The sequence below is a fragment of the Camarhynchus parvulus genome, chromosome 3 (genome assembly GCF_901933205.1).
Source record: "Camarhynchus parvulus chromosome 3, STF_HiC, whole genome shotgun sequence".
In the NCBI taxonomy this organism is placed as follows: domain Eukaryota; kingdom Metazoa; phylum Chordata; class Aves; order Passeriformes; family Thraupidae; genus Camarhynchus; species Camarhynchus parvulus.
In genome coordinates this window covers 107,196,503-107,218,133 of record NC_044573.1, presented here as the reverse complement: position 1 = coordinate 107,218,133, position 21,631 = coordinate 107,196,503, and the positions used below count along the sequence as shown (strand labels likewise).

The following is a 21,631-nucleotide window of genomic DNA, read 5'->3' as shown; positions in this document are numbered from 1 at the left end:
CAAATGAGGGAGAGGGAAACATCTTGTTGGAAAAAACAAAAATGTCCTTTATTTTCCAGCTCCTAACTTAATGAAATTTTACAGAGGGATACCATAATTCCAAACAGAAACAGCTAAATGCATAGGTTTTGATTCTTAAATATAAATAAGCACTGGTATCTACTAAAGGGACAGGAGGCAACAAGCACAAATTTAGATACACAAAATTCCATTTAAACAGTTTTACCATGATGGTATGACATTAGAATGGTTGCACAGAGAAGTTGTGGTTTCTTCACCTTTGGAAATATTGAAAACCAAACATGACCCTCAGCGAGCTGTTGTAGGTGATCCTGCTCTGAGCAAGGAGTTGGACTAGGTGATCTCCAGAGATGCTCTCCAGCATCCACAACTCTGTTACTCCAGTGCTGTGATCCGACAGGTGCAGGCTGATGATGCTAAACCACAGTATAGCATTGGTATTTTTGCCTAACACAAGGTGTTTATTGCTTAGGGTAAAGAATTACCTTCCTTCTTTTGGCAACCGTGTTCCTATAGCACAAATGACTACAGAGAGACTATAATCTGCAGTCAGTCTCAGGTCATCAAAAAAACAGAAAGGCAATCATTTTCTTCTGAAAAGAAAATTGGAGGACTGCTCTTTAAATAACAACTTAAGCTTCAGGAAAACAAAAAAGTTAAAATTTTCAAAGAAACCCAAACCTTCAGAACAAACATCCTGCTCAACAGGAAAATACAGTGTACAGGTGAGAAGGCCGAACCTTGGAGCTATGATTGGGTCAGGCTGTTCTGTGCACTCAGTAACACAGCCTGTGTGCCAGTCATATTTCTGTTCAAATTGCAAAGGCTTTTGTTTGAATAAATTACAGAGTTATTGAAAGGGCATTAAGGTGGCTGTGACAAGCCTGGACGTGCTGGATTCACATAAACAGATTCATGTTGTTACATGCTGCATTCTGCGGTTAAAGGCACAGGGAATTCCTTTTTTACCTTATGGCACATTCTGAAATAGCCCACTGACATAACATAGTTACCAAGCACTGATAATCAGTGAAAAATGAGTTAAAGTGATGTAAACATTTTCTTGGTGTCTAATGAATAGATTACTGTAAACATTATCCATCCAGCTACACTGTGAGTTAGATACCATTTAATCTTCCCACTTTCTCTGGTGTTCAGTCCTCTGACACTCACGTTTCCAGTCATTCACAGAGATTTATTAGGTCTACAAGCAAAAGGAGGATTAAATAGGGGCAGAACTGTCATGATCACTGTTGTCCTACAGCACCAGGTCCTGCTGTCACTGTTAGTGTCTCCAGAAAAGTGGAAACCCAGATGAACCCAGTTTCAGAGCAACACTGGCCTCAGGTCGGCTAGAGACCATGTGAGAAGGGAACCATCTATGCATAATATTTATTGATACAACTGAGATATTAATCCCATGTGCAAGAAGCCACAGACCTCATGGATTTCACTACTCTTGTTATATATTATTCTGTGACCTTCCATTTCACAGCCTGACTTTTGCTATCTAGATAATTAAAGAGAGCAAAGCTGGATCTGCACTCCATGGAGTTATTGCTTTATTACCTTGACCCCAGAAAGACAGAAAAACAAAAAGCCAAAAACTAAACATCATCATGTTCTCAAGGAATAAAACACTGTAACAGGAGTTCAGTTCAGTCACCTACCCAGCAGTACCCAGTGCCCTGCCCACTGGGCACAGCGTGGATCACCTGAGAGCCTCATGTCAGCCTTTCAGCCAGGAAGGGATCTCTTGGGGCTCAAGGACATCTCAAAGACACCCGTCAGTCACGTTTCCAAAGTGAAGAGAGCACACTTTGCCTTTCTCTCTGGAGTAGCTGATAAGAACCTTTATGGGATAATCAACTACTCTGCACAACAAAAGCAAGGAAAAGGACTTCCTCAGACCTTGTCCCTGACAGTTCTATTCAAAATGCCTCTCTTCTCACTTTTTCAAATTAACCCAAACTACTCTGCTTGAATGGGAACATCTGCACACATTTCTTATTTTATCCATAGAAAAATAAGACATTGTTATTTTGAAATAAGAGGGATGTGAAAGAATAAGGAAAATAAAGAGAAGATTTTAAAGCCCAAATACAAGTTGCTAACACCATGTAGTTGCTAACCAACAAAATGTACTCAATTGCTGCAACTTTTAACACATACACAGGACAACATGCAGAAATATAAAATAGAACTAATGTCACAGCTCTTACTTTGACCATATAACCAATATATTTTTAGTAATGACCACGATCCAGTAACAGAAATAGGACAGGTGCTGTTTCAGGGAGTCATTTAACCAAATAATGACTGCTGAAAACATTTCTCATTATGTGTTGTGACAAAATCTCTTTTCCAGCTTCCAAAGCCCCCATGGAACTGAGAAACAGATTTTGATAATGTTATTTATGTTGAAAAGTGACAAACTTCGTGAGGCTTCTCTTGAAATGACAGAATATTATAATCATGGTGTATTGTTCTATTCAAGGTACACAAGATCTTGAACATTTTTCTATAGTTAAAAAGAAGGAACTGTCAGGCCTGTGTTTCAGCCTAATAAATGTTGAGAAAGATTAAATACAAGTGTGTTTCTGAAGAGAATCATAGTGTTTATTCAAGAACACAGGTGTTTACAGTTTTGAAACCTAAGTAATCCTTTATAAGGTGAGAGAAGGTGTGAAAGCCCTCTCAGTAATTTACACCTAACTGGAAATTAATGAAAATACATGTTTAAATTGTTACAGAAATACCTACCTCTAAATATTGAAAGAAAGGAAAGAAAAACTTCTTTCAGGGATGAGCATTATTTAAACTATATATTCAGTTTTCTTCATAGCATTCACAGCTATTACTTTTGAGCTCTCAGCTACTAGATAGTGAAGTGCAGGGATAGCTGAACTAGCTCAACTAAGTAGTAGCACCCTAGCTGTAACGGCAGAGAGGTTTCCCAGAATAAATGAATTGCAGCAACAATCAGAATACCTGAACCATACTGCCATTTGAATGAAGAAATCCCAGGCACTTCCACACAACACAAATCATCTCTTTCTCTGCTTACAGATGCAAGAGGTAAGTGAAGAGATTGGCTCCCTGCAGCAGAGTTGAGAGCAAAGCAGTTGGTAGCTGTATTTCTCTGATTTGGAGGTTACACATATTGATTTGGGGTTTAAAAGTAGGGTATGCTTAGGAGCACCCAGGTTCTTACCTTTACAAAAACAGAAATCTCAAAATCTTCCTGGAAGTTGTTAGTTTCTCCAGAGTTATTGTTAAGGGGAAACTTGAGGGAAGTTGAAGAGTTGGTATAAGTGCTCTGTCTCTGACGAAACTGGAAATCCGGAGGAAAATGCAGGTTGCTCTCAAACATTGAGCCTTCTTCATCTTTATCTTCCAGAATTGGGCTCATCAGATCCATCTGCTGCTGTGGGTAGCCTTCTTCAGCACCATGGTGAGATGAAGAATCATCTTCTCCATCACTTCCATGCTGAGAGGCCACAGAATTATCACAGCTATCTTCTGAGTTCTCCTTACTACCATCCATGTTTTCTGGGGTATTACTGATGGAAAAAGGGGATGCTGAGTCTTCATGGACATGATCAAAAAGATCACCCCCTTTATTTTCCTCAGAATCTGAAACCTCAGAGACACTGCTGTTGTTAGCATTTTCATTGATGTCACTGAAGACTGGATCTTCCATGGCTGCTGGCTGGTGAGCTTTGCCTGCCTGTTGGTACCTTACAGACTACAATTAAAGTGAGATGTTGACAGACAAGGCTCCTCAGGAGGAAACAGAGTCTGTGGTGTACTTTCTGAATGCTCAGCTACACATGGCAGATCTCCAGCAATCATTTACTGAGAGCCTTGAATCAACAACTGCACTTCCACCAAGTAAAAGGCTGTCTCACTTTTAACCCCTTTGTCGATCTGACTCCTGGGAACTGTATCTCAAGAGCTGTAATCAGCTGTTCCTCCAGATGTTGCCTGGATAAGTATAGCAAAAACCAGCTAAAGAACCTATCAGTACTAGAAAGCTACAGTAAAAAAATAAATATACTTACATAGGAAGTTGAAAATAGTTCTACTGGAAATCTTGTTTATGTAAAGAGGTAGAAATGTGGACTTCGCCCACTCACTCATATTTTCACAAAATAGGAGTGAGTTTTTTCACAAAAACTTCAAGGAAAAGCAAGGCAAAACTGCCTCAATAATACAAGCAATCATCTACGTTTTAGTAGTTATTTACAGAATCATCAACAACTGAAGATCATTTATGAAAAAACTACCAAAAATTATAAAGAGATAAATTTTAACTCTTTCCAACATTGCCACTCGTTCACTTTGGGGACCACACATTTCACATTTGGCATTGTCCTCCTCTGAACTATAAACTAGGGCCAAAACTGTAAAAGCTCTCATGAGCTGCCCTGGGAATATAGGAAAAGAAAACAATGAAGAAGTATTAATCATTATTACATATACGTAATGCATCAATTATAATCATGTTTTGGTTATCTATCTCCATGTTGTAAAACATACACTGTAGAAATCTTGTTTGCCACCTTGTGTATACAGTTCCTTCTCTCTAATGAATGGAGAGACACACCAAACTGCACAGAATCTACAGTGGGTGAATACTGCCAGCTTTAGCAAAGAATTAACTGCCCTTATAGAGACAGATGCACATTCCAGAGCGGCTGAATTCAACAGAGCTGAAACTTCTGGAATATCCAAACCTGCAGTTATCAGATTATTATAAAGTTACCAATCTATTAAAGTCATGAGAACTTCAAGCCTTATTGACTAAAGAGTTTTGATCTCCATGTTTTCTGCATCTGGATTACATACATTATTACATGAATTCTTATAAAAGAATTATATTTAATCTTTTGGAGTGGAGTCAAAAGGAAAATGAAGGTGTACTCCTGACCCATCCTTGTAACTTCCTGAGTGGTAACTGCCATAGCCAGGTTAGATTTCTTAAAGAAATAAAGAAGAGAAGTGAAAGAGAAAGATGGTAATTCAAGCCGTTCCAGGCAGAACAAGAAGGAAGCACAAGCTGTTTTGCAGTGTAGGACAGCAGGTGCAGCCTGCCTGGGATTTATGACTGTAGTTAACTGCCGTTACCCTTATATTAAGAACTTTAGAGTACTACTAAAGTTAAATATCAAAAGCAAAGCAATATTTCATCTTATTTAAATGTAGGGCTCCTAGATAAGCAGAAAAGTGCCAAGATCATGGTCACAACCAAGTTTAATCACTGTGATTGTACAGTACAAAGATGCAGGTCAGTATCAGAGATCAATGAGATCTCTTAGCTCATGAGGGCATTTCTGACCTGTTGCAACTCAAGGACTTCAAGGATACATTGCCAAGGCCTAATTTCAAATCCTACTACCCCGACATTCCTGCTTGGTACAAGTGGTCCATCACTAAACAGGACAAAGCACATCTCTTTACATTAGCTGTATGTAACTCAGCCACAATTCCTTACTAAATCCTGGAAATCCTAACTCAGAGATTCTGAAATGGGTGCTGTGTAATCTGTCTTGCAAACTTCTAACACTCCAGACCAAGGCCAATGATAAGACCGATTTAAAATCATGAACTTAAATTACTGAAGTTCCAGAAACTTCAGAAAAGCAATAAAACAGCTGGTAAGTTTTATAAATTCAACTTCTTTTAGGCCTACTTTTCACTTCTAAGAAAACACTTGGATTTCTTCATATTTTGTAGAAATACAAATGTATTTCTGCCTGGGTCTGTTCAGCTTGCTCTCAGCATGACTTTGATCAGCAACTCCCACTGATCTTCAACCCCTTCTTACAGAGTGCTTGCAGGATTAAACTCGCTGGGATCATAAAAACTCTCTCCTTAATAACTCACCTGGCAAACAGTTTGAGGGGAAAAAAAGAACGCAGAAATATGCATGACACAAAACAAAGAACAAAGTCCAATTGTAGTCCAGTCCATGACGTTTTTTTTCCCTCCACGAAGACAACATTTGCAGGATGCAGCAGCACCTGCTGGAGGGTTTAAAATATCACAAGTAAAACAAGGAGTAAGAGCATAACGTGAGTGTTATTTAAAAATAAATACAGTTGATGTGGGTTCCTTTATTGTGAGTTATCTGAGTTCTTCTTTCCTCTGCCACCCTCCAAGAGCAATGAAAATGATCATTGTGTCCAGTGAAATGGGAATTCTCTCCTGCACAGAAGTGAGAGAGAAGAGGTTGTATGAGGCAGGAGAGAAAAAAAAAAGGTCTCAGCACAACTAAAGCCCTCTGAGTAACAGTCACACCCTAAAGCCATGAGAATGCAAGATTACGAAACAGAGCTCACCAATTTGATCCATTCCTTAAATTCCTCAGCTCCCAAATCTAGAAGGTGTTGAGTTAATGTGGAAGTTAGTAACACAATACTTTCTGCTGCTAATTCTGTAATCCAGGTTGTGTCACTGACCATCTGGACCCACATGAGCCATTGGTAATGCTGGTCACCAGCTCTGCAGAAACACAAAAACCACAAGCAGTAAAGTTCATAAAAGGACAAAGAACATGAGCAATAGAAATCCTCATTTTCAAGAGAAGTTTGTTTTTTACTTTATGACTTGAATTTCTGATTTTACTTCAACTTTATTCTTTTTAAAGGAAGACATACCAGAATCAACAAGTCCAGTTAGCATACTTAGACACTAGTTACAGTTTTGTTAGTGTTCAGCACCTGGAATAAGCAAATCACTGCTTCTTTCTACAGTCCAGTGGACACTGATGAGCACCTCAAAGTACATATAGAAAAAGATGGAAATAATTATATCAAAATGAGATGAAGATGATATTTAATACAGCCCAGTTATCAGAGCTCCCTACAACAGATGTGTCTTGTTTAGACAGCAAGGCTGGTATTTATCTACATTTAGAAGCCCACAAATGGACATCAAAACTGAGGCTAGGAACCCAGATCACTGCCTGTTCACTCTGCAGAGACACAGAGAGCTCAGTTCAGCAGCTCAAACACAGAGACATTTAATGGTATTTAAGTTGTTTGCTTAGAGCAACTTGATTTATGTGAAGGATAAGGGCAATGTCACAGTCAGACTGCTGAAGCAACTACTGAAACTTCAGCAGTTCACCCTGAAACCCCAACAGAAATCAGCTCCTCCACCTTGCACTTATTTTAAAATGACAAGCAGAAGACTGACTGACTGACTTGTAAAGAAATTCCTGCATTGCTAGAGTCAGTTTTCCCTCACCTCCAGAGTGGAAGAGAAGGGTGGGAAGAACAAAGAGTAACAAGAATATCAGATCTCTAAAGAGAATACCTCACATATTCTCAGAGATTAAGAATCAGAGGCAAAACCCCCCAGGACACTATTTAGTACAGATTCTGAAGACTTCTACCTGGGTACACCTTTATTGAAGCAAAAATTTGCACACATTTTAAACATTCCATAATATTGTAAACTTCAACTCATTCATCAGTGCCACAAGTAGCTTCAGTGGTTCCCCATTTAGAAATAGCAACCTCCTTTTACAGGAATTTCTCTGGTCATTTCCAGCTGGATATTCCTATAGTTTTAATGGTTTAATAAAAGAATCCTTCAGTTTTATTTGTTCTCTAATGAAGATACTTGCACAATTTAAGCAAAGAGCCGTAAATCATTCCACATAAACTAAAGAAATTAAGGCCCTTCAGTTGCTTGCTCTAAAGTATCTTTTTCCAGACGAAGAGATGCAAAAAAAAATCCTGAATGGTTAAAACACTCAGAGTTCTTGGAAACAGCTGAACCTGAAACTGAATGATGGTAAACGAAGTTTACTGTCTCTCAGTTTCTGAGGGATCTTAGCATCCCACAGGATCACACCCTTCATTTGCACTTTAGCACACTCAATGCAAAATCATGAATGTTCCTGGCCATTCAGGATGTTGGTTTTACAAAAAGAAAAAAACCAACAACTTTTTTCCTTCATAAATATTCAAAATTTCCAAAGCTTTGCAACATGTAGTTCAAGGACATTATCAAAACTACACTGTGGGCTCTAGGAGACAGACTGGTCTTGGTTTACAGACATACAACAAGGGACTTGCAGTAAATTCAGACCACTTTGTTTTCACTCCTGGCTGCACTCAATACCTGGAGGAAATCAACCACAAACAAACTCCTGCACCATTTCCAGCCTCAGCTTTTACTTGTGTTGTTGGCAGCACCTCATCTCTACACAGTTCATCAGCAGTAATCCTCTATCTACTGCCAATCCTGCACTAAACAGCACGAGGACAAGACTTAAGCTCACATTTTGTTCCTTTATCTGTATTCTATTTGTACTGCAGTAAGGAAAACAAACACGCCAAAGAATTGTTTCAGAAGACAGTGGTTTGGAAAATGTTCAGGATGACACATTTCACACAGGAGTCAGAACATCCTTGAAGCAAGCATCCAGAAATCCATCTGTTGTTCTGCTGAAACTGACCTGGATTCTGCAGTCTTGAGGGGCTGGTTCACAAATCCAGGACCCCACTGTAGTAATGGTCATTCACCTTCACCCAGATTTCCTTGGCTGCTGGCTGTAAAAAAGGCCAACACATCCATAAATTTCACTCTGCATATGACAGACATTTCTCCACTTGGAACCAGACGAAAAAAAAAAAACAATAGAAAACCACTTTGCACAGGACACTCAATTCTCATGTTATCAACAGCTTTTAGTTGTTAAAAATACCAGGAGTCATTGTCAACATACATTTGAAAAACTTCTTTACCTGCTGCAGCACCTATTTGTTCCAAATTTTGATGTTTCAAAGCCCTTTATTTTTGGTCTTCCAGTTCATTTTGTAAAACTTGGTCTTTAAGTCCATGTTTAGAAACTCCATTGGAATACCTGAGAGCCTAAGAAATACCAACATTTTATCTGCCTAACTGCTCCAAGAAAAACATTTTTGTTTGCCTTTAAAATCTGGCATAATTTCAACAGCCTTGTTTATCTCTGAAACTAAGCACTCTTGAAAAGCTCAGCAACCCAGTTTCAAGCCTGTTTGCGGTGGAGGCTCTGGTAACTGAAATAAAGAAGGCAGAGACACTACAGTCCTCTGTATCACCCTGTCATACAGCCTTAGGGATCTCCTTCCACGTTGTTTGAGAAACAGAAAGGTTAAGAGCCCTTTTTCTTTATAGCCTCCATATACAAGCAATGCTTTGGATTAAATGGGCACCAAAAGCTTAAGGTCTAATAAAGTTTAACAGCTGTTACTTACCCAGCTCTTTTTATGGTTTCATGAAATGTCTATTTTTTTTCATCTCAATTTTACAAAGATGCATCAAAACACAGTAAATTACAGGTTAAATGACAGATTAAAAAAACTACTGACAAAAAGGGAAAAATGGTGACAGAGGTCTCCATCACATGGATAAAATTGAGAATAAAACTGGAAATACAGGAAATATTTCTTGTTCAGGAAAGTGTGCAATACAGGGCAGGGACATCTTCCACTATGCCCATGTTGCTCCAAACCCCTTCCAACCTGACCTTGGACACTTCCAGGGATGGGGCACCAACAGCTTCTCTGGGGAACCTGTGCCAGGGCCTCACCACCCTCACAGGGAAGATATTTTTTTCCTGATATCCAATCTAAACTTGCTCTCTTTCAGTTTGAAGCCATTCCCCCTTGTCTTGTCACTCTCATGCTCTTATAAAAAGTCCCTCTCCATCTTTCTTGTAGGCACCCTTCAGGTGATGGAAGGTCAGAGTTAGGTCACCCCTAAGCCTTCTCTCCTCCAGGTTAAACAATCCAAATTAAATTAGTCCAAGTTTAGGCCCAAATTTAATTAATCCATATAAATTCAGTTGCTTCACCTCTACAACACTGCCAACTAGAGGGCGTGGTTTCCCATCTAAGCATTGTACTAAACCTAGCAACCCCGGGAATATTTTGAGGTTGCCTGCTCTTTTCTTCCTGGCATTGACTAATGGTTTTCGAGCTGCAAATGCTCAGTTGTACTCCAGCAGTAAATCTGGACAGCTCTGGCAGCATCCAGTGTTTAGAACAGCAGCCTCTAAAGGCAAATGTGGGCTAAAATACAACAGAGAGATCAAGGTGAAGAAAGGCAAATATCCCAGTTGTGCTCAGTTTTACTCCTCTTAATGTCAGTATACATGTAGCTCAGCCATTTCTTGTAGGCAAACACTGTAAATGGAACCAAGAGCTGTATTAAACACATTAGATACATATTGGCCAGACCAGCTCAGAGTTCAGAGCTGCTGTGGTGTGCTGCCTATATGATGTGTCAAACTGGGCACAACACATTAGGCTGGGCTCGTGAATAAGTGAACACTGCAAATGGTTTTCAAAGCATGTGGGCAAGGGTAAACAAGAGATTACTCACACCTTTCAGGACTGAATAGCTGAGTGAGTATGCTGCAAAAGCAGGCTAGCAAAAGAGCCTCGGTGCTTGAAAGTTGCCTGCATCTGTAAATAAAGTTTTTAACAAGAACTCAATTGTAACTTAATGAAATTGGTCAAAATATTGCAGCTGGTCTGTTATACATTCCCTGGAGCTCTAGTTCACTCTGTGTAAAAAATATTTTTAAGGCAATACAACCTGGTCTGTTATACATTCCCTGGAGCTCTAGTTCACTCTGTGTAAAAAATATTTTTTAAGGCAATACAACAAAGTAATTTATAAAGGACATATCCCTCCTCCACATGATCAGCTGTCACGTGCATATGCACAGAGCTGAATTTGTGCAATCAAAAAGAGACACAGAGAAAAAAAACACACAAGGACCTTGACTTGAACTTGACACATAACCCCAGAGTAGCTGGAGATGTTTTTTTCCCTCTTTTACAGTCCTGTGTTTTGCCACACCTGCTACATTCCATAAATCAAGGTGAATCAGGGGTGTGTCACTTTATTCAGCCTATTGTACCACATTTTAGAGCCACTCCACAGCTGGCACACACAGGTAGCAAAACCTGCTTAACTCATACATATGTGAAAGCCATTAGGAAGAAACAAGCTGAAATCTACACTGCCAGCAGAATAAACATCTAGCAGGGTACAGAGAATGAAATTCAGATCCACTTCAATCAGTTATGAAGCCATAAGCATGTCTTTTTCTCAGCTTTTAGGATGAAATTTAAAATAGTGATGATTTGTGCTCTGTGCTATTAAAGGATGCTTCATTTCTCTATTTACACAGAGCTGATCTCATTGTTTTTCAGCACCAGTAACTTAACAGGTTTTGCAGAATTACTAATCCCTTCTCATAATAAAAAGGAAAACCATGGGAATGTAAACTATTTGCCTTAATTTATGTAGCAAACTTACACCAGGACCCAAAACAGATCTCAACTCATTGTAGTAAACACTGCTGCAGCAGCACTCAGAGTACATCCAGCAACACCTGACCATTTCCTGCCTGTATTCTGAGTTTTAGGGTAAACATTTTTTTTCCCACAAGAGAGCACAAAAAGGTGATGTGCATGAAAGAGTATGAACAGCCAACTTACAGAGCTGGGTGACCAAAAGGGAGATGGAGTCGTGGAAGAGTCGTGCTTACAAGCAGCACTGCCTCGAAAAGGTGACAGCCTAGGGCTGCCGGGCACCTGCAAAGGAGGCAGGAGGCAAATTATGGGCGTGCTGGGAAAACACCGGGACACTCCCAAGGACGTGTCCCATCGCAGCCTCACCTCATGGTGCCCCTTCTACAACAATGGGAAGCGCAGCAAACAGCCCTAAAGCGATCTACATCTCGCTCCGGGGGTACAACACATCCCTGACACACCCCGGAGCTCCCTGGAAACACCGAATTGCTCTGCTTGGAACGGCTTCATCCCACAGCCCCCATGGCTCCCCTCAGCTCTGCCCCTTCATCCCGGTGTGTGGCAGCAGGACCAGGGCGGTGACTGTCCCCTGTGCTGGGCTCTGCTGAGGTCACCTCGAGGGCTGGGCCCAGTTCTGGGCCTCTCAGTTCAGGAAGGACATTGAGGGGCTGGAGCGTGTCCAGGGAAGGGAACAGAGCTGGGGAAGGCTCTGGAGCACAGGTCTGAGGAGGAGCAGCTGAGGGAGGTGGGAAAGGAGCTCAGCCTGGAGAAAAGGAGGCTCAGGGGGGACGTTCTGGCTCTGCACAGCTCCCTGACAGGAGGGGACAGCCGGGGGGGGGGTCGGGCTCTGCTCCCAGGGAACAGAACGGTCATAGTCTCAAGATGCACCATGGCAGGTTTTTAGTTGGACATTTAAAGAATTATTAATTCAATAATTAATTAAGAATAATTTCTCCACAAAAAGGGTACTCCAGCAGTCAGACATTAGAATCAGCTGCCGGGGGAAGTCACTGTCCTTGGACGTGTTTAAGGAAAGACTGGACGCGGCACTGAGAGACACATGGTCTAGTTGACAAAGTGGTCATCAGCCATAGGTTGAACTCGATAATCTCAGTGCTCTTTTCCACCTAATTGACTCTGTGACACTTCAGTCACAGAAATTCCCCGCTGCTCCCATAACGCGCACCCGCCTCCCCCCTCCAAGCCGTCACAACCCCTTTCACTTCCCGCTCCCCCCCGCCGTTCATCCCCCAGCGCCACGCCCCCACGCCGCAGCCAATCGGATCTCCCGCCAGCGGGCCCACAGCCAATCACAGCGGGCGGAGGCCGCGCTCACGGACGAGCTCCCGCGCGCCCCCTTCAAGGCCCGTCAGTTGCCGGTGGGGCTGCGCGGGTGGTGGGTGCGCGCAGGCGCTGAACCCCCACCCCCGCTGCCCCCGGTCACCTCCGGTGCCGCCCGCGCGTCCCGGCCCGAGCAGAGCCGGAGCTCTGCGGGACCTCACGGTGGGGCCCCGGCGGGGACCGGGGTGTCCTGCGGCTGGAGGCTGTGGGGACGGTGAGCCCGGTCCGAGTGCGGGTGAGGGACGGGCGCGGGGGAAACCGACCCGGAGCGCCCGGTTGGTCGGCGGTGCCGCGTGTGCGCGCTGCGCAGGCGGAATAACCTCCGTTCTGACCGAGCCGAGCAACTCCAAAACCTGGTCGGGAGGTCCGGGGGCAGGTGGGCTAGTGTTGGTGGTATTTCACAGCTGGCTTGCTTTGCTGGGTTTGCCTGGGGCAGTTAGTTTTTGGTTAGAATGTGCCACTTGTGTATAAAAACAGCAGTGCTGAGCAGCTGCGGAGCATTTCCAAGGGAACGCCGCGGGTTTGCCTCTTACTGCGCTGTGGAAAACTCTGGTTCTGCTTTCTAAAGCACCTGACAGCATCGAAGGGGGGATCTCGCCGCTCCGTTGCGCTTCCCATTTCTTTTCTCCTTTTTCTTTAAATGCGTGTGTCCTCCAAGTCCTCGGTGCTAAGAGATGCCTTAATGCCTTTTTTTGACAATCCTTGTAACTTTTGTATCTTCTGCAGACAATTTAACTGCAGGAGACCGGGGCGGGGGGTGGCTTCCCGTGCTTTGAATTCCCGTCACTGCTAAAGCTACAGCTAACATTAAAGCTCTTTACGCCTTTAAAATAAACCTGCCGTTTTAAGGAGCTTGCGGGAAGGATTGATGTTAAAAATGCTGGGAAGGCAGCTGTTGTGCCTCCTAGAATCACAGTTTGTCTGCACATAAAGGAAGATAAAGGATAAAAGAAACAGAAAGGGAAAAATTGCTGGAATGGGGCTCTTCTTGAGAAGCAAATACACTGCCTAACAACATTGCAGGTTTTGTGAAACCTGCAGCTTCACTTCCTCTTTTAAAGACTGAGAGCATCGTTCTGTAGCTCCCTAAACAATGTGCTTAAGTCACACATAATACATTAAGAGAGGGTCAAAGCTTACAGATTGTACCTGGCACTCATAATCATTAATTCTTTGCTGAGAAATACTTACCTCATAGCTAAGGTTATTAATTTTGGTTTTTTTATAGAGAGAAAAGTGTGGTGTAAAAAGGACAGGTTTAAATGCTGTTATGGTAGATGTAGAACAGCTTAGAAGAAAAGGAGAAGTTACTCTTGAGAATTCTGTGTATGGAATGAGCAATGAGTAAATGGGACTGTTGAAAGGCTGAAAAGTCTTCCAGCAACTCTTAGAGTGTGGAAACCGTAAAGGGAAAAATAAGATAAAAAAGGAAAACTCCAATTATAGTAGGAAAAAGCTTCTGATGTTAACAGTGATGTGCAATAAGAATTTAGGGCTGCAAAGAACTCTTAAATGTGGGTCTGGAGCTGTTCAAGTGCTTGTGCCTGTGCTTGAACATGAGGAAAAATACTGATTTTCTGTCTTGGAATGTAGAATTTGAATAGGACACACACAACAATGGAGTAACTGATCAAAAGAAAACAATTCTTCCTTTCATTTAGTCTTCAGTGGAAAAAACATCATTGCACATTTAATTTAATAAATGAAAAACTGACAATATGTGAGAAACCTCTGAAGTCAGTAGGGAAATCCACTGTTGACTCGAGTGATTGTTTAGACTGGGTGTTTTGAAAGTACCCTCTAGAAAGAAGATGTATATAATGTATAGCTAGTTAAACTGGTCACAGTAGAATTGTTTTGGTTACATCCTTGTCTGTTTAAATTTTTCAGGTGCATCTGATTACCTGCTGGAAGCACTTCAAAGTCTCCACAATGAGCTCAGTGTTGATGTTGTTTTTTGCTGGAATCCTCCTCTGTTGTGCTTGCTCAGCTGGTGACTCGGTACCCAAGTTGCTCCTCGTCTCTTTTGATGGCTTCAGGGCTGACTACTTGGAAACCTACAAACTTCCCCATCTCCAGGAATTCATTGAGGATGGTGTGCTTGTAAAAGAAGTCAAGAATACTTTCATCACCAAGACCTTCCCAAACCATTACACCATAGTGACAGGTTTATATGAGGAAAGCCATGGCATTGTGGCTAATGACATGTACGATGCAGATGCCAAGAAAAATTTTTCACAGTTCAACGATTCAGATCCCTTCTGGTGGAATGATGCAGTTCCAATTTGGGTAACAAACCAACAACAGGGAAAGGGAGCAAGTGCTGCTGCAATGTGGCCCGGTAGTGATGTAAAAATCAACAACACAACCCCTCATTTCTTCATGAAGTACAACTTCTCCGTGAAGTTTGAGGAGAGAGTGGAGAGAATTGTTGAGTGGCTGAACAGCTCTGACCCAGTGGTCAATTTTGCTGTGCTCTACTGGGAAGAACCAGATGCAAGTGGGCACAAGTATGGCCCAAGTGACACCCAGAACATGCACAGAGTGTTGGAAGAAGTGGATAAACATGTTGGTTTCCTTATGAACAAGCTGAAGGCCTCGGGCCTGTGGGACACTGTAAATGTCATCATAACAAGTGACCATGGAATGGCCTCCTGCTCTGCAGAGAAGCTGATTGTCCTGGACGAATGCCTCGGGCGCAATAACTACACCCTGATAGACAGGACTCCTGTTGCTGCAGTGCTGCCAAGGCAGAGTATGTTTGCATTTGGTTATTTTTTAAGGCATATACTGAGAATTAAATCTTGTTTATCTTGCCTCTAAAAAGTACACAGTATGCTAGACTGTTCTAATCTTTTGCAAAACCTATGGAGTTCATGTTGCAAAACTTTGACATAAGGAGTAAGCTAAAGAATGATGGTTTATTTTTATTGGGAAGTTTGTTTTGGCAATCAGTGGGACAAGGAGAGTTTCTTGTGAAATTGCTGTGGCTGATAAGGATGACCCTGGTACAGGTGGTTGAGAAAGTAGGTAGGTACTTAGTTTGCCTGCTCACTTAGTCTATGCAGCTGTGATTCACAGTGAGCATGAAATAAACCCATGTGTTTATTCAGAATAAAAAATGTCATTGTGTAAATTTCCAAGTAAGAATCTAGTCCCAACTTTGCTCATTTTACCACTTCTGTTTTTGGGAGTGAAACCTAAGATTTTGTACCATGAATTAAAAAAAAATAAAAGTACTGCATTGGATAAAATATTGACTACTTGAGGGGGTGATTGCTTTCTCTTTGATTTTCTGCTTGAATTTTGCCCTTCAAGCCCAGATGATGAATTGAAGGTCCAAACCCACATCTGGGAGGAGTCTGATTTAAAATGAAAGCAAATTTTGAAATTCACCTCAACCATTGCAACATATTTTAAGGGACACAAAAAACTACTTTTCTATTGTTTTTTTAAAATTACTATTAATTATTTTGAAATAATGGATCTTGGGTTTAATGACAGATAATTGTAGTAAACAGGAGTTCATTTCCAGCTGTTTCACATGCAGTATTTTCCTTGGCAGACAAAGAAGATGTGTATAACTTACTCAAAAATTGCAACAGTCACATGAAGGTTTACCTGAAAGAAGAAATTCCAGACAGATTCCATTATCGCCATCACAAGAGAATCCAGCCCATAATCCTGGTTGCGGATGAAGGCTGGACAATTGTACAAAACGAGTCCCTTTCCAAGTGTAAGTGTGTGTTCCTCTGTGGTCTGTGTGGGTAAACTGCCTTGTTTCTGTTCCAGCCAGCTGCAGGATGGTTCTCATTTAGTGAGGGGAGTCCTGGCACTGTGCAGGTTTAGGAATAGTGCAGTATTTTCTAGACTATTCTCAGCCTGAGCCTGGAGTGTTTAACAGATGAGGAGGAGATGGGGAATATTCTATTGGCTGAAACACTTTGACATGTTCGACTTAATAGTCGGAGTTATCTTAGGCAGGTTTGCAGTCTGTCTCAAGCTTTTCCTGGAGTGTGGTTTAACTTTTTATTGTATATAAAATACATATGTAGGAGTGCATAAATTGAATCATGCAACACACAACATTTAATATTACAGTACGTGTTCTAGGGAATGAAAATAAATGGCAGGAAATACTAAAAATAGTAGGAACACAGCAGCATGTTTGAAAGACAGAACTCAACAGGTGTCACTTCTCAGTGTCTTGCTATGCTGTGCACTTTCTTCCTGCTGGAATGTCAAATTACACATACATATATATGTTTTTGTATGTGTGTGTATGTATATGTGTATATATTTCCAGGTGTTCCATATCCAGGGTTTTTTTTTGGCAGACAAGAGGCATGGATAATTTATAGAAAAAATGCAACAGTCACATGAAAGCGTATCTCAAAGAAGAAATTCCAGATCGATTTCCTTGTTTTAATAGTATGAAAATTCAGCCAGTAATTCTGGTTGCAGATGAAGGCTCAGAGTGTCTGTGTGTTCAGAAAGTGATTAGACAGATTCTTGGTAGAAAAATCCATTAATAACAATTAAATACAGAAGTACCAACTTCTGGGGAAGTTTCTGAGCAGTCAACAGCTCGGCCTGATTGGTAGGGTCAGGGATATCCCTCCTGGATACTTCCCTGTTCAACTGCTGTTAGACACAGGGTGTTGAGTGGTGTAAAATCCTGGTTGCACCCAGTTTGTCTGATTTTACTGTCTGCCCTTTGCAGAATTAAGTTCAGGTTTTTTCAGTATTCGTATAGAAGTACTACTTCTTAATGCAGGGTGTGTTTACATTTTAATTTCCCCACAGAATTGCTACAATTATCTTCAATTTGGCAACACATAGCACAGGTGTTCTCTGATTGGAGTTCTCTTTTTCTTGTTTCTGCTTAGATTCAATTTCATGTACTTAAAAATAGTTAGTAATTGAATATTTATAAGGAACAGCATTGTATCAGTTGAAGTAAATCTCTTTTCAAAACAGGTTTATTTGTGAAGGCTTCCCAGAATCAGGCAGGGGAGGTTTTAGCCTAAAAGCCTGTTTAAGGTTTATTGTCTTCACGGACAAAGTGGCAGCACAGTGCAAGTGTACCAGTAACTCCTCACACCAGAATCCTACTTCAGAGGTGAAAAAATGGGAACGTCATTGGAGAGGGAACTTGGAGTTGCTCTGTTCAGAACAAACAAGTAGTAAAAGGCAGGGAAAACAATCTAGAAACGTGAGTCAAAACAAACAAGATGTGGTACCAAACAGAATGGTGGAAAACATTAAAAAGGGCTAGAGGAAGCTCACTGAAGTGGTGAGTGTGACATAATCAGTTGTAATCTGGATATTTTGCATCAGAAGCTTCAGGGACACACCCAAGGAAACAGTTCTCAGGGATATTACTGCACTGTTACTAAGAAATGGACTCAAATGCAGTCACTCAGATACTGTGCTGTGAGACTTCTGGCACCTTGGACAGGTTTTTCAGGAATGCTGTTAGGAAATTTGACAATGGCTGCTCTTTAGCTGTTTATAGTCTTAGAAACCTACCAAGATGTTCAAGTTCTCCTGACCTTTTAGCCACAAAGGTTTTGCTGTGTGCCTGCCAGAGGCATTGATTCTTTGTCTTTTGGTTTTGACTCTCTGGGTGTCCCTTCAGCTGAAGTACTTTTTCTGATAAGCATGAATTGAGGGTATTTAATATGCTCAAACTGAGCACTATCAAGGGAAAGGTGCCTGATTTTTAATAAGTAATCAAAGCATCCACTCTGCAAGGACAGATGACTTTCCAAAATCTGAGGACTAAAAATTTGCATTCTATCTACTGACTCCTTGTGGAATGGCAACCTCCTTTTCAACTCTGGCATGAAAAACGGAAAGGGGAACACTGGAAATGTTAAGCACTGAAAGGAAAAGAGATTAATAGGAGGGAGAACCATGGGGAAAGGCCAGTATGGGAAAAAACTTGTGGGGCTTGGGAGAAGAGGGAAGGAACTCTGGCTTCCTTCTGCGGTTGATCCAACAGCTGCTTTTATGTTGTGCATTAACCTTTGGTGAGCACACGTGCTTTGGGGGCGGGGGAGATGGGGAGGGGAGCAGTGGCTGTGCAGCACAGGCTGTGACATTAACTGTGTGCTCTGCCCTGCTGCAGTGGGGGACCACGGCTATGACAACGCCCTGCCCAGCATGCACCCGTTCCTGGCCGCGCTCGGTCCGGCCTTCCGGCGCAGCTCCAGCCACGGCAGCCTGGCCAACGTGGACATCTACCCTATGATGTGTCACGTGCTGGGGCTCACCCCGCGGCCCCACAACGGCACCTTCGCCAACACCAAGTGCCTGCTGGCTGACCAGTGGTGCATCAGCGTGCCTGAGGCCATTGGGATCGTCATCGGGGTTTTCATGGTGCTGAGCACTTTCACCTGCATTATCATCATCTCCAAGAACAGAGTGGCTCCCTCCCGGCCCTTTGCCCGGCTCCAGTTACAGAGCGATGACGATGATCCTTTGATTGGATAGCGCGGAGGGAGCCAAGCCTCACTTCCTACCTTGGGATTTCAGGAAAACAGTTTCAATTTGCACTGGATGGCATTCTTTGTTTATGCACTTTATCTGTGTAAAATACTGTACAGCCAGACCCTGCTGATTTGTGTGACTAGTGTAATATAAAAATACTTTCATAACCAAATGGTGAACAGGCGGCTTTTTACTGGAAGAGATTCTTAACAAAATAAGGATGCTTAGTTTTTCATTTAAGCCTCTGAACATTTTCAGAAGGAGACTCCAGAGTGTGACTAGCCAGAATAGAAAAAGTGAATTTTAATATTTGTAAATGAGAATTGCTTTTTTGTATTAAATTAATATTGACTACTTTTAGTGTTCTTGCACCTGTGTTGGAAAGAAAAATTTTGTTGAGAGTTAGGAGTTAGCTTTGTTTAGAGAGTATATTCTGATGTGCCCTTAAATTTGGGGAAAGAGAAGATGCGAGACTTCTGTTTCTAACCTAAGTCAGCAATATAGTAAGAAATTTCTGAGAAAGAAAATAGAAGTCAGTGATTAAAGAACTGGTGCATATCTTTTCTATTTGAGCAATAAACTATGTGGTTTAGCACTTACAAGCCTGGGCAAATGGCTCTGGCATTTCTGGATATGTGTCTTTGGATGACTTAGATGCACAGGTCCAGCTAGGATGGCACTACTGCCTTATCTCAAGAAAGTCAGTTTAACCTGGGAGTCTTTGAATTACCCAGTTTCATCACCTGTAGTGTAAAATCACTGCTCCTGAACCCTATCAAAAATTTCTCAGGAGTAAATTCTGCTGAAGGTTGTCTTGAGATAAAGGTGGTTCTGCCCTGTGTACCAGCTCATAACTGTCTCTTGAAAGCTGTTGTGCCAAAAAGCAACAAGTGAAAGTTTGATGTGCATGTCGTCAAGCAAGGATTTCAAACTTACATTTTAAACCTAGGAAATTAAAAGGAGGAAGTTAGCAGATCTTAATTTAAAAATAAATTCTCTATAATGCTTGAGGTACATAGATGCAAATTCCTGCTGAAGACCGGAGCTAACTGTTCTCTTAATTGAGACTCTTGATTCTTTGTTAATGGTCAACTTGCTATAAAAAAATAGTTTGATTGAGAAAGCCTTAAATGGTACCTTATCTTGCAGTGAGATAAAATTGTTATTGCTAACCCAGAAAGAGAACTACAGTTATCAGGTCCTTTTCCTACAAGTCTGATGGCTTTAAAAAATAAAGTGACAGAGATACTTCATAGCAATGGGGTTTCTCTTTCACAGCTTCAGATTCATTGCATTTTGGTGTTGGCCACAGCCTTTTAGTGATCCAGCAGGGAGGGAGCAGGAACTTTGGGAGGGAAGGAGTTACTTTGAACTGCCCACTGGAAAAAATAAACTTGACTTTTACAAATGTGTGGAAGTTTTAGTAATGTGTGTCTTCCTCTCTAGGGATTACATTGTACTTGATTAAAAACACAATCCAAAACCTAACCACTTCTGCTTTTTTTATTTAATAACTACTAATTATTACTTACTAATGCTTTACTCGGAATTAATCTGAACTTGAAGGAGTTCAGATTACTTGAAAAAGGCTCAGGCCCCTTGAAAAATCTGTGCTGTTACTGACAGGGCATTGGATTTTAGCCTGTTGATATTCTAGAGCAGTAGCTGGACTGAACACAGAGTCACTTCCTCATCCTGCCATATTTAAATTAATTACATGCACCAAGAGGTCAGGTTAATGAGTAACTACAAAGGGAATGTGCTGCAGGGAATGTGTCTAAGCCTAGAACCTAGGCTTAGACATGCTGTAAAAGGGAGGATGCTTGAATTCCCATGTTGGAGAGAGTTTTGTTAGGTTCTGGTAATTCTGCTAATCCTGAATGGGATCCTCAAAGGGTCAGTCAGAGAATTACTGGAGATGCTTTGCATCACCTGTGTTTGGAAAGGCTTGACTGACTTTTCCTTTCTGGCAAACATCCTGTCCTCTACCTGTGAGTTTGGGGTTCTTTTCTAGAAGCTAAAACTGACTAGGACAGTACTTTCTCTACTCTGTTCCTTCCCCCAGCAGCTGTCACACAGAGAGTGGTTGATGTGCTCTTGGTTCCTCTGTGCATCCCCTCCCAGGCAGGTGGCAAAGCTACCAGCAAGGCTTTGGTGACCAGAGCTGTAAATGCTGACTGAAGCAGGATGGCAGAACTCTGACCTGAAATAGGAATGTTGCTACAGCTGCGGAAATCAAGGTCTAAATGCATTTCTCCTCCTGGCTCTAAGGCAGCCCCTTCTGATGAGAACTGCTACAGGCACTGAGCTCCTGTGAAACCAGCAAGTGGCTGTGTCTGATGGAAATCCTTATCACCCTCTGTTCCTTCTCCCTTCAGCAGGATGATGAGACAGTGCTACTGTGGAAAGGGTTTAAAGAGGAAATTTAAGTGTTAGGTAAGATAAACTAT

The 21,631-nt window shown here is 41.7% G+C and overlaps 2 protein-coding genes across 3 annotated transcripts in view; one reads left to right on the top strand and one right to left on the bottom strand.

Annotated features, from left to right (window-relative positions):
* The window catches only part of CLIC5 (chloride intracellular channel 5), a 68,632-nt gene extending 64,908 nt beyond the window's left edge, over window positions 1-3,724 (bottom strand). The window contains exon 1 of the mRNA XM_030945670.1: window positions 3,236-3,724. Within this exon, the coding sequence (XP_030801530.1) occupies window positions 3,236-3,724 (489 nt within the window). The remainder of the gene's footprint in view (window positions 1-3,235) is intronic.
* A 9,007-nt stretch (window positions 3,725-12,731) lies between these two features.
* ENPP4 (ectonucleotide pyrophosphatase/phosphodiesterase 4) lies at window positions 12,732-20,647 on the top strand. 2 transcript variants are annotated; one of them, XM_030945556.1, is made up of 4 exons: window positions 12,732-12,900; window positions 14,577-15,441; window positions 16,252-16,422; window positions 18,820-20,647. In XM_030945556.1, the coding sequence occupies exons 2-4, from the start codon at window positions 14,619-14,621 to the stop codon at window positions 19,182-19,184; spliced, it is 1,359 nt and encodes a 452-aa protein (XP_030801416.1). In that variant the 5' UTR covers window positions 12,732-12,900; window positions 14,577-14,618; the 3' UTR covers window positions 19,185-20,647. The 2 variants fall into 2 exon arrangements, with proteins under 2 accessions (XP_030801416.1, XP_030801417.1); XM_030945557.1 differs by having other exon boundaries at window positions 12,732-12,921.
* The last annotated feature ends 984 nt before the right edge of the window (window positions 20,648-21,631 follow it).

What these genes read in the sequence shown, in the direction of transcription:
- ENPP4 (XM_030945556.1), top strand. Translation starts at nt 14,619, where the DNA reads ATGAGCTCAGTGTTGATGTTGTTTTTTGCTGGAATCCTCCTCTGTTGT. An exon ending in TGCAGTGCTGCCAAGGCAGA is followed by an intron (nt 15,442 to 16,251) that starts GTATGTTTGCAT and finishes TTTCCTTGGCAG; the next exon opens with ACAAAGAAGATGTGTATAAC. An exon ending in AAACGAGTCCCTTTCCAAGT is followed by an intron (nt 16,423 to 18,819) that starts GTAAGTGTGTGT and finishes GCCCTGCTGCAG; the next exon opens with TGGGGGACCACGGCTATGAC.